The sequence below is a fragment of the Athene noctua genome, chromosome 14 (genome assembly GCF_965140245.1).
Source record: "Athene noctua chromosome 14, bAthNoc1.hap1.1, whole genome shotgun sequence".
NCBI classification, from domain to species: Eukaryota; Metazoa; Chordata; class Aves; order Strigiformes; family Strigidae; genus Athene; species Athene noctua.
In genome coordinates this window covers 10,158,114-10,170,299 of record NC_134050.1, presented here as the reverse complement: position 1 = coordinate 10,170,299, position 12,186 = coordinate 10,158,114, and the positions used below count along the sequence as shown (strand labels likewise).

At 40.4% G+C, this 12,186-nt stretch overlaps 1 protein-coding gene across 1 annotated transcript; it reads left to right on the top strand.

Annotated features, from left to right (window-relative positions):
* On the top strand, window positions 1-11,406 carry LOC141965847 (acyl-CoA (8-3)-desaturase-like). Its single transcript, XM_074917972.1, has 12 exons — window positions 1-219; window positions 3,780-3,890; window positions 4,335-4,532; window positions 5,556-5,657; window positions 5,849-5,977; window positions 7,806-7,863; window positions 8,305-8,381; window positions 8,842-8,939; window positions 9,294-9,390; window positions 10,548-10,627; window positions 10,827-10,952; window positions 11,299-11,406. The coding sequence occupies exons 1-12, from the start codon at window positions 1-3 to the stop codon at window positions 11,348-11,350; spliced, it is 1,347 nt and encodes a 448-aa protein (XP_074774073.1). The 3' UTR covers window positions 11,351-11,406.
* The last annotated feature ends 780 nt before the right edge of the window (window positions 11,407-12,186 follow it).

The following is a 12,186-nucleotide window of genomic DNA, read 5'->3' as shown; positions in this document are numbered from 1 at the left end:
ATGCCTCCACAGACTGGCTCCGCTGAAAAGGAGACACAACCTGTTTCAGCCTTTCTACAGCTTTTCACTTGGGAAGAGATCAAAATCCACAATGGCCATGGTCAAGGTCAGGAGCAGTGGCTGGTGATTGACAGGAAGGTTTATGATGTCAGCAAGTTTTCCAGACAACACCCTGGAGGCAGCCGGGTTATTAGCCACTATGCTGGGCAAGATGCTACGGTAAGCTCTAGGAGGACAGTGGAGGAAAGTGGTTCCATTGTCAGAGCAGGATGACATGGTGGGACTCCAGTGGAGAGTGCTCGCGGTGGTTGGCTCTGTGCTTGGTCAGATCATGTAGTGGACATGTCTGGGCCATCTGTAAAAATACCCTTCTGGATACCTTCAAGGTCAGTTACCTGCTATGCAAACTGTAAAGCTCTCTTTGGGTTTACTACACCCTGTTGTAACCGAAGGAATATCCAGGCAGGGTCAGGCAAGCTGCCTTCCAGATGCTTGAAGAGTGTCTCTGTTGTGGCAGTGAGAAAAGGAAGAGGGTAGGAGGCAGTATCCTCAGTGTGCATTTTTACTTTAAAGGCTGCTCTTTCAGTGTCACATGGATGTGACCAGTGATAAGCAAGTGATAATCAAAGATAGAGCATGGGTAGATAAATAGATAAGATAGATAAGGAGGAGGTAATATCCAAACATAAAGTAATTTCGGGGACAGTGAAGCAACAGAAGGGGGTACTCAAAGAAGTGACACTATTTTATACAGGCAAGTGGAAAAGAGAGTTGAGAAAAAAAGTATTTCAAAGGAGGGAGGAAAAGAAATAAAATACAGGAAAAATTACTGAGAAAGCAGCAGAATGACATTTGGCTGCAGAAAATAAGGAAAAATTCTACAAATAATCGCTATCTGAAAATAGATTTTCCAGAGATTCCTGCAAAATTCTTTGATTTAGAGGATTTCTCTAAAATAGTTTCTTGCTTGTTGACAGAAATAATAAATTCTAAGTCGATCTCAGAGACTATTTGCTGAAAGTAGATACTGAATTTCTGAATAGTCAGAAATAAGCACATTAGAAACATGACCAGGATTAGGGCATAAACTTGTGATGTAGCAGACCCAGATTTAATTCTTGTCACGACAAGACTTTTTGACTTCAAGGAAGCCGCTCAGCCTAGTTCTTCAGGTTTTGGCTTGTAAAATGGGATAGCACTTCCTAACTCATGGCCCAAAATGGATCAGATCAGTTATTTTTTACTGATTCATTCCTTTCACCATACTTGAAACTGAGGCAGAGAAATACCTTGTGTTCTTAAATGAAGAAAAAGAAGGCTTCTGAGAATAGTTGTGTTTTTTTCTCTAGCTCACTGACTGACGTTTACAGCCCTGATTTAAAGAGGGGGTTCTGTGCCCATTATGCAGCACCTGTATAACATGGTGCGAGATTGCAAACCGTGCGGCACCAAGGGCTAATCCAAGAAGGGAGACTAATCCTGCCCACCAGACCAAGCCAACCCAGAGTTCCTCTAGCCCTGTGCATCTCCGCCAGTTCCTATTATTGCGCTTTTACAGAAGGAGTCAAGGAATACAGAGGGCATGGAATGATTTGCCCCCAGGCTCCATGTCCTCCCAGCTTCTGCAGCCACCAGTGTAAGGATTTGTCTTTAGATTATCATGCTTTATAGACACCCAGGGTTTTTAACTGCAATGAGTTTGTCTGGTATGAATGGGTTTAAAGAATGACCTTTGATCTTACTTGTATTTGTTATCACAATAATACTACAATCTGGTTCTCCTCATTATTACTTTTGTACATTTTAAACCTACTGCCCGATAATTTCATTATTGTGTTATGAAAACAGTGAATAAATTTTCCATCATTTTCTCCAATGCAACTTACAGGTTTTTAAAACTCTTAACTTGTTACCTCTTTTCCAAAGGAGTCTTCTAGTATGAAAGCTGTTCCAGAACTCTGCTGATCTTTTTTTTGCGACATATCATTGTACTATATCCCTTTGAAGACAGAAGGACCATTACTACATGCAGTAGTCAAGATTGTGGGTACACTGTGGATTTATGTTGCATCATAACAACATTCTTCTGTCTTGCTCTCAGTTTTTATTCTGCTAAACTTTATAATTCTTTTTGCTTTTAAAATGCTGCTGTGTTGATATATTCTGAGAAATACACGCTTTTACAGAAAAGCAGGACTGGAAGGTGTCTCAAAAGATCATCTGGTGCATGACTTTGCCTAAAGCCAGGATCCAGAATTTTTTTCCAAGTACTCTTGGCTACTCTAGATCTCATAATTGTATATATATGGTGAGAATTATCTTTCTCTAGAGCTTGTAATTACATATATGTATTACGAGAATTTTATTCCTCTGTGTAGATTACTTGGTAAATACAGACAATACTCATTGCAGAACATTACATTGGTGCCATATGTTGGCAGTTAGGTGTGTTGCAGATCATAGTCCTTAATGCTAATCTCTCAAAAGATGATAATCAGCACTTAAGAGCAGGGAGGAGAAAAGCCACGTTTCAGGACTGAAAGGCTTGCATTTCTGTGATAAGAATCTGTGATACTGATGTTATGGAAAGGAAATTCTTCTTAAAAGGATTCTGTCTCCTGTTTCCAAGCTGCAGTATAGATACTTACAGCTTGACTCAGTTTTAGAATTCCTGGCAAGAGAGAGCTACATAAAAATGTATAAAAAACTGTAGGATGAGCAGCATAGAATCATAATGGAAAGATTTCCCCAGTCCTGTGGGTCTGGACAAAGTTATTCATTTGTCACTGTGACAAAGGGCCACTAGACATCTCTAGAAAGCTCATCTGTCCAAAAAGTCACCTTGCTCTGACTTCTAAAGTACTCAAAGATAGACTGTCTCTAAACAAGAGACTCCAGAGGAATGTCAGGCTGCACAAGGGAAGTCCTCTGTCCTCCTCCAGGGACTTAATCCTGGCCAGATGTGTGCAGAATTTTTTTGTGTCATGATCACCCACATTGATTTTTCAGAGCCAAAATCATCAGGTACCTGGGTGCTCAGACTGAGGATTTTGTTAAATCTATTCTTTCTGGAAGACAGAAGAGTATGGTCAGCCTCTTTACCTTTCTTCTGGAAAATTCACTGAGGGCATAAGCTAAAGAGGCATTTGGTTTATCTGGAGTTCATCCTTTATTCCATAGTTTATATTAGATTTTGGAATTGGTAGTTCAGATGGTTCTTGGACAGACCCATTTGTGTCACTAATGTTACCCAGTTCCCCAAAACATCAATCAATCTGAAAACTTACAAGGAACTGTAAGAGATACCCAGTGAGTCCTGCTGTGTATGGAGCTTCAGCACATAATTCCTATGGCCCTAGTGTAATAAAGACAGGTTTTTAAGAATGTCATCCTAAGCATAGCAAAGACACACCTCATTCACTGACGTGTTTTCCTGCTCCTGGGTCCCATCCATAGGGCAGGGCTGCTGGCTGGAGCCTTCTAGAGAAGGACTGTGCTGAAATAAGCAGATGAGAGGGCATATTACCCCCTGCAAAGAGTTTTTCATCAAACGCTTTCATGTTTATTACCAGCCTCGCCCAGGTACTTTTATGAAATTAGTTTCTTGAAACTTCTCCAGCTTCCTTGGGCCAAGCTCCAGTTGATGGCAACCAAAGGGACGAAAATGGACAAAGGAAACTGGATTATGTATTATGTCAGAGACCTGGGAAAAGGAGAGGCTCAGCATCTGGTGTTTAGTCACATACCCTTTCTTACCTTCTTCTTTATGTGTTTCTCAGGATGCCTTTGTAGCATTTCACAATGATAAGTCTCTGGTGAAAAAATATTTGAAATCTCTGCTGATTGGGGAGTTGGCACCAGATCAACCCAGCTTTGAGTCTAATAAAAAAGTGAGTATCCTAGAATCAAGTTGTGGCAGTGGCTTGGCATTCAGTATGGGAGGAGAAGGGAAATAGAGCACTAGCAGAAATAATTTCTGAAGCAATGTGCCTGACCCTGTGCCACAGGCTGGGTGGTGGGGAGGCAGCTGGCAGTAGTCATGCATGGAAACATGCACTGTCCCAGAATTGCTAAATCCACACCTGGGTGTGAGGAATGAGTCCCAGAGCCCCAAATTCTCCTCAGTTCTCCCCAATGCCATGGGTCAGTAACAGAGCCTGTCAGAAACTTGTTTTTCAAAGCAAAACCAAGATCTGTTGATCTTGTACACATTTATGCAGAGACCCATCTGATAGAATATCTCCTCTGACTTCCGTGGCTATTTTGGGGATTCCTGGGTCTGCTATGTTATATTTTCAAAGTAGTCAGTGCATTAACACTCACTTTACCCACAGAAATCACTTTTAGAGGATTTTCGTGAGCTGCGCTGCACTGTTGAGAAGATGGGACTTCTGAGGCCAAATTACACCTTTTTCTTCCTGATTTTCCTTCACATCATGGTACTGGATGCTGCATCCTGGCTCATGGTCTGGTACTTTGGGATATCCTTACTGCCATTCATGGTTGGCATGGCATTCTTCATCGTTGCTCAGGTAAACCACTGGCAGCTGTTCAACACTGCAGACATGTTTTGTTCTTCCAGATGGAGAGGATTAATGGAATGTTCATATCCCAGTCATTGTTTTACTGACTCTTCTTAGATCTTGTTATCTGGCTGAAGACAACAAGCATGTTCTACATCACAATTTTTGTTGCCTCCATCAAATCTCGTTTTGCTGACAATCTGTTCACCAGGGTCAGTGGGGAGTTGTGGAGCTGACAGCTTCACAAAACAGGATGAGCTGATCTAATCACTTACCCCAGCAAAAGAGGGAATATTTCATTCTCAACTCTGCTTTTGGCTCCATGTTCTTTCTGTTTGCTGTCTGATGGTGTTGGTGTTTGTTGAGTCCTCTGTTAGCCAATTACACTCACAGCCCAGAATAATTTTCTGCTGGAGATTAGTAAACTGAATCATAGAAGGGCATGATACATGTCAGGGTCAGTGTAGGGAAGGAAGGAATAGGACTTTGTGACCCTTAGATGGGAGAAATTGGGGGGTCAGGGGAGGAAGAAAGCAAGATTTTCTTTGTAGTGCTGAAACCTTAGGTTTGCTCAGACATCCATGGAACAAGTGCAAAGTAACTAATTTTTTTAAAATAATTTGTTCTATTTGCCTAATATCTGCTAAGACAGATCTTCCTCAAAGAGAATTCTTGTATTTCCATGGGAATATGAAATGCAATGAAGCTACGGATTTGGAAATTGTTACACTTTCTAGCTGGTTACAATGGCAGCAAAAGACTTCCATGCTGTAACAGTCAAATGAATCATAATGATGCTTTGCTGCTTTCCCTTTAGCTGCTGCAATCAAACCAGTAGCTGGCACTGAGCAGCTTTAGTGAACAGTAGCCTGAAAGGTAGTTCTTGGCATTGCGCACGTAGGACAGCAGGTAGTGTTTCTTGCCCAAACCAGAAGGAAGATGCGCTCACACTATGAAGCTTCAGAGACTCCTGAGGCAAAATAATGCAATGCCGCTATGATTCTTTTCCTCAGTGATCCTTTTGTCTTCCAGATCCAGATGGGCTGGTTCCAACATGATCTGGGGCACTGCTCTGTCTTCAGGAAGCCTAAATGGAATCGACTTCTGCAGATTGTTGTGATAAGTGTTCTGAAGGTAATTGCCTTACGGTGGGAATATTCTCTGGGGCTCATCTGGACTAAGCAACAAATGGGAGTGTCCCTACTTTCAGGCAATATTGCCTGTGAAGGAGGCGTAGTGCAGCCATCGATAGTAGGTGGATAAACAGTGATGTAATCGTTGATATTGTTCTAGCTTGTATCCCTGGTCTTCGACTTTTCCTGCAGGGGTTACCAGCCAGCTGGTGGAATCACCTGCACAACCAGCACCATGCCAAACCCAACTGCTTCCGCAAAGACCCTGACCTCAACATGCACCCTCTCCTGTTCAGCTTGGGAAAGACACTCTCCGTGGAGGTGAGCGTGGGGATGTCTGGAGAAGCAGAGACATTGGTATAAAAGATTTTAAAGACAGAAAGCTATAGTGAGGTATAATCATAACCCAGATTCTGCCTTTCAGCATAAACTCATGGTAATTTCCACAGTGTTCCAAGGTTTAAGAGTCTCATGTGCTGACTGGTTATTATGATGCTTCAGCACCAGCTTCTGGGAAGCAAGGTCTTAAAATCAGTGCTTAAGTTCTCTGCGTTGCTAGAAGGGCCGGGTCAGCACCTTGAAAGCAGTCCAAAGAATGAGTCAGTCCACTTACATTAGTCTTAGATATTCTTAGTGATCTTGTAGATAGTGAGTCAGATGTTCCCTCTGGGTTCTTTTGGCTGTAGGAGCCGTTTGACACCTAAATCCTTCAGGACCAGTATAACTGCTATGCACAAAACACAAGTGTAGTAAATTATTTCTTAATCACAAATGTTATAGCTTTCATAAAAATAAAAACCATGAACAGACCCTCCCTGCACCCTTATGGTTTTTGATATCATCAGGATAGGCAAGGTCCCTTTTCTTTCCCAGGCAATTCTCTTTACTCATGGGGTGATGAAATGGCCTCTTTACTAGACAACCAGCCTCTTAAAATATCATCTCACCCTCCTTTAGCTGGTAAGCAGTTACAGCTTCCCAACGTATGTGAAGTATTCCAGTTCTGCTGTCTCAGAAGGACTCCTGTAAAGAGAGTTTATTCAAAATACTTATTAGTAGAAACTGTTAGCTGCAGCTGGGAAGGATTTTGTCAGCGATCTTCTGAAAAAGCTCTCATGAGCTTCTAGAGTGTGCTGGCTTTCCCACACGGGGTCTGATGGAAGTGAAAGTTCTCAGGTCTTCCTGTTTTTCATCAGAAATGAGTCAGGCATACTGTGGATGAGCAAAATGGATTTCAGTGTTTCATTTGGTCCAGTTAATTTGTTTTGTTTCAGGTTTGATCCAGTGAAGATATCTTTGAGATGTTCAAGGTTTTTTTCTCAGCAATAGGGGAGCTCTGGAAATAGTTTGCTTTATGTCCTTATTATTTTGCCCTTTGAAGAATCATAAGCACAAAATTTGCAGATGATGTTAAGAATCCTTTTGTGCAAATAGTGAAAAAATACACTGTGAAGAAATTTACTTATTTGTGCTTTTTGTAAATATTTAATTTCTTTGCTGTTTCATGTACTTGAAGGCAAAGTATTCACCAAAGCAAAAAGGCAGATGTCTTTATAGAGTGTTTACTACTTTGATCTTGAAGAAATTATTTTACAGTCATGTAATTTCTGACCACTATCTCCTCTATTATTCAAAAATTTGGAATATCTGCATCCTACCTCATCTGATACAGAAATTTAGATGTAGCTTTCACAGCAAACACATCCTGCATTCATCACCCATTGTTTCCTGTCTTAGTTTTCATGTTAATAACCTGTTCCTCCCTGAGCACTGATATTCTCAGTACTCTATGGTCAATATATGGAACTGGTCAGATTGGACTTCATTACAATCACTGGAAACTTCCCCTATAAAATTCAAATGACTTGTGAGCATTTTTGCAAGTTTTGAACATTTTTGTATCCTTCCATGAATTTTGGAACTCTCCTAAAAAATGGATCTGTTCTGACATAGGCATAACATTGATGTCTGGATACAGAGGCTCAGTTGAAATCTGCTTCTCCCCATTGCTTTGGAACTTCAGTACTTGCTTTTCAAGAAGTGGGGGTTGAATTAGAGAGTTTAAGAGGTAGTTCTTGTTGCGTTCATTAGTCAGGAATAAGAAATACCTTATGAGCTGGCCCACTACAATGTTATTTTCATTTTTCAGCTTGGAAAAAAGAAGAAGAAGTTCATGCCTTACAATTATCAGCATAAGTATTTCATCTGTGAGTATCCCCACTTCCTTGCAGTGCTGTAGTAACTGCACCTAAAAATTGTGACTGCATCTCCTCCCCAGAATAAAGGTTTCAAAGATACTCTCATGGAAGTCACAGCTTCTGGAAGTTTCCTTCATGTTAAAGAAGATTCATGTGGGGAGGAATTGGCCCTTATGTCTCTGTCAGGATTATGTGATGTTAGGTACTAAATGGGGTGAATCAAGTGTGAGGAAGAAAGGGATGGGAAAGAAATGAATAAGTGAAGGGTGCTAAAATGAAAAGAGATTCAGATTATGTGGACACATCAAAGTTAGTGTAAATGGAAAGCAGCAATTTTTCTTCTACTGGAAAGAAGAATCTTTGGGGGAAACTGTTCGCCCCCCCCCCCCGATATTCTGTAAGATTTGTGATGCAGTGAAGTTATAAACATCTCTCTCTTCTTCCCTTCAGTATTGGCCCCACTTGCACTTATACCGTTCTTCCAGCTTTCTACATTGTACTTTGCAATCAAGAGGAAAAAGTGGTTGGTAAGCACTACTTGCATTGTCCAGAAGGCTTTCAAAAATTTTCACCACACTGTGGCTATATCAACCTTCGCCTTGGGGACTGTGGGGCTTAAGATGGAAAGGGCTGACTCCAGGCTTGCTGCAGCAGGAATGCACTCAATGGGTCCAGGGAGAATTTTTTCTAGGAGAGGTATTTTAGCCTCTTAGCAGCTGAATACAAGTTAACAGAAAACGATCAGACCTAAACTTGTCTTTAGTTACTGATGGTAAAGTGAGTGCTAATGGAATATTTCAGGGATACGCTCAACTTGCAGAGGCAGAATGATGGTGTGGAGCTTACTCTTCATAAATAAGAAATCAATAAATAAGAACATTTTTAATGCTGCAGTTAGAGGAGAGGAAGTATTGGAGGGAGTTGAGGGAGTTCATCAACAATGGCTTATTTTAAATTGTTGTTTTGGTTTGGTTTGTTTTTTTATAGGACCTGTTATTGGTTGTGTCTTTCAACATCCGAGTCTGTCTCATGTATATTCCTTTAATGGGATTTAACAACTTCATGGTGTACTACTGGCTGTCCAGGTAACACACAGCATACTCAGAGTCCCCATGACTAATATTTGTAAACAGTATTGAGCTTCAGTGGAAATAAATTAAAACTAGTCATACTCACTACAGTTTTTTCAGAAATAGTCAGCCAAGAAGAAACAGTATAACTTTAGGGTGGTGGTGGTGGCTGCTCAGGGACATCTACAGCTACAAATCAAGTGGTTCTCAAAAGAAAATCTAGAAGTTAGGAAGCAAAGGGGTGGAATAGAAAATCCTGAATTATGTAAAAGTGCTCTTTTACTTAAGATGAGACTCAAAGAAGTATTTTACTGGTAAACTTGGATGGGATTAGAGATATGATAAGTGTTTCTGTGTTTATCTGCCCAGGTACGTAGAGAGTACCTGGTTTATTTGGGTGTCACAGATGAATCACATTCCAATGGACATTGATTATGATAAGAACAAAGACTGGGTATCTACTCAGGTGAGAATCTCCTTTCCTCTGGAAGAATGGGTCTGCAGTTCTAAGTTACAGGACAAAGACAACGTTGTTATTCTCTTAGCTTTAATGCTGTGTTAATGAGGTTTGTCCTTGCCATTCGCTAAACAGAAATGCATTTCTGTAGTAGTCAAAACATTTAAAACTTTAAGTGGAAAATGGGACATCTAGATTAAAAAACCAAATCCTGTTCTTCACTGAAAGGTTTTGACATATTTTTCACAACACTTTTCCCTTCCTATTATGAAAAAGTACTGATGGTATAACAGTCAATCTCCTTTTTAAGCCAAATAAAGAGAAACAAAGTGGACTGGATACCTTTATTTTTTACCCTTACGGGTTACAGGTTTAGTGCAGATTAAACAAATCTGACATAATTTAGGTCTGATATAAATGAATATGTAAATGCAGGTGTACTCACATCTGTACTGCCTCCAGCAGGATAATCCCACACAGTGGGTTCTAAGGATTTTTCCTTATATTAAGGGAAAAAGACCCAGCCTGACCAAATCTGGATGTCTACATCTGAACACCTGCTACATTCATTGGAGAGAAAGAGCCATTTCTAGAGAACGATTCATCTTACTCTAAAATAGACATCTACATCTGATAAATCATAGGTCTGATAAATGGCACCATAAAATTTTCTGGTTTTCTGCATTGATTCTAACGTGTTGAGCTCACATGCAGATTTCAGACTAAAGGTGTCTAAATTAGGTGAGGTGAAGCCCATGTACACAAATGTTTGTCTTCATAATTTTGCATCTGACTCCACTTGTACTAGTTTGAGGAGGCCAGAAGATTTTTTTGTTTGTTTCTTTATTGAGCATCTTTTCTTTCTATCCCAATGAAAGATGTGAGGAGAACCTCTTAAAAAAAAGTCACAGCTGGGGTTGTGGGCAGGCCAGCGAAGAAGCTCTACTTTCTGAGCAAAGAGCTAGCTAAATTAACCTGTATCCCAACAAGCCGTTTCAATCTAGACTGTTTAATTCTTCAGGGCAATGATGGCTATAATCCCTGAGTCTAACTTGCCTTTTATGCTAGATGAGGGTGGGTAATTGTTCTGGGATTCAATTACCAGACTTGCAGAAAAATATTAAAAGCTAAATCATCTATTTCTTTGGTCTTTTTTTTCCTCCCAGCTCCATGCAACATGCAATGTGAAACAATCTTTGTTCAATGACTGGTTCACTGGGCACTTGAACTTCCAAATTGAGCACCAGTGAGTATGATTATGGGAAGAAGAGTGAGAATAATATGGGTCACTTAAAGTGAGAAAGGCCATGTAGTCTCACATGAAACCATCTCAGGAGACCCTTTGGTCTCCTTCTGGAGGAGGGCAGGGAAATATTTTGAACAGAAGGAACAGAAGGTGATGAAAGAAAATTCTTACCATAGCTATTTCTCATTCAATTCTGCAGCCTTTTCCCCACAATGCCTCGACACAACTACTGGAAAGCAGCTCCTCTGGTGAAAGCGCTTTGCGATAAGCATGGCATTCAGTATAAAAGCAAGACTTTACTAACAGCCTTTGTAGATATTTTGCAGTAAGTATCCATTAAGAAGATAGTTTTGCACTGTAATAGCACACAAGTGCGGGACATAGGCAACCATTTCAAATCAATATTCATGGAGAGAGCAAACCTAGAGTTTATTTAGGTTTTTCTAAAAGCGCTTTTAAATTTTAAAATTTTTCAAAGTTTCTAAGATTATTTTCTCTTACTTAAATCCTTTCAGTTCATTCCCTGTAGTCAGACTTTACTATGAGATGTCAATGCAGTTTTTAATGCAGCTTTTCAATTTACTTCTTTTTACATCTAAACTACAGTTTGCTTCCCATGATGTTGAATATTGTCTCCCTATAAGCAATTTTTTTACTTTCTGTTCTGGCAGTTCACTGAAGGATTCTGGGGAGCACTGGCTTGAAGCATATCTGCACGGATAGAAACTGACAACTCTCAAAAGGAACCTCTTCACCAGACAGCTGCTGCAAAGAGTCAGCACAGACCAACAGTGTGTGTGTGCCTTCTGGCATAAAAACTCGGGAGATGGGCAAAGATAACTTCAGTAAGAATGGGTGGGAAAGTGGATTAAAGATACATTTTTTCTTGTTCCTAACCATGAACTTCTATTTTTCCTGCTCTCAATCTCTGAATTAGAGCCACTGATGAACTGGGCCTCTAGATGAGGGAGAAGTAACTCTTGAATCAGCTTGATCAGTTTACTTCATTGAGGTGCTAGTAGCTCACTGCTTATGGAAAAATTTTGAAAGGAAATTATTCATAGAGTCATAGAATCATAGAATGGTTTGGGTTGTAAGAGACCTTTAAAGATTACCTCATCCAAACCCCTGCTGTGGGCAGGGACATCTTTCACTAGATCAGTTTGCTTAAAGCCCCGTCGAACCTGACCTTGAACACTTTGAGGCATAGGGCATCCAGGACTTCTCTGGGCAACCTGTTTCAGTGCCTCACCACCCTACGGTAAAGAATTTCTTCCTCATATCTAATCTAAATCTACCCTCTTTCAATTTAAAACCATTGCCCCTTGTCCTATGACTACAAGCCCTGGTAAAAAGTCTCTATCTTTCTTATAAGCCCTCTTTCAGTACTGAAAGGCCACCATAAGGTCTCCTTCTTAGTGTTTTTGTTTCTGTGGATTGGTGAAAATGGGATAGGACAAACCAAACTGCAGGAAGTCAGGACATGTTAGGACAGGGGGGATCTTTAAGGGGTATTCTAAAGCAGATAAAATAAGTATGCAAAGAACAAGATGGCCTGG

What these genes read in the sequence shown, in the direction of transcription:
- LOC141965847 (XM_074917972.1), top strand. Translation starts at nt 1, where the DNA reads ATGCCTCCACAGACTGGCTCCGCTGAAAAGGAGACACAACCTGTTTCA. An exon ending in CATTCTTCATCGTTGCTCAG is followed by an intron (nt 4,533 to 5,555) that starts GTAAACCACTGG and finishes TTTGTCTTCCAG; the next exon opens with ATCCAGATGGGCTGGTTCCA. An exon ending in GAAAGACACTCTCCGTGGAG is followed by an intron (nt 5,978 to 7,805) that starts GTGAGCGTGGGG and finishes TTCATTTTTCAG; the next exon opens with CTTGGAAAAAAGAAGAAGAA.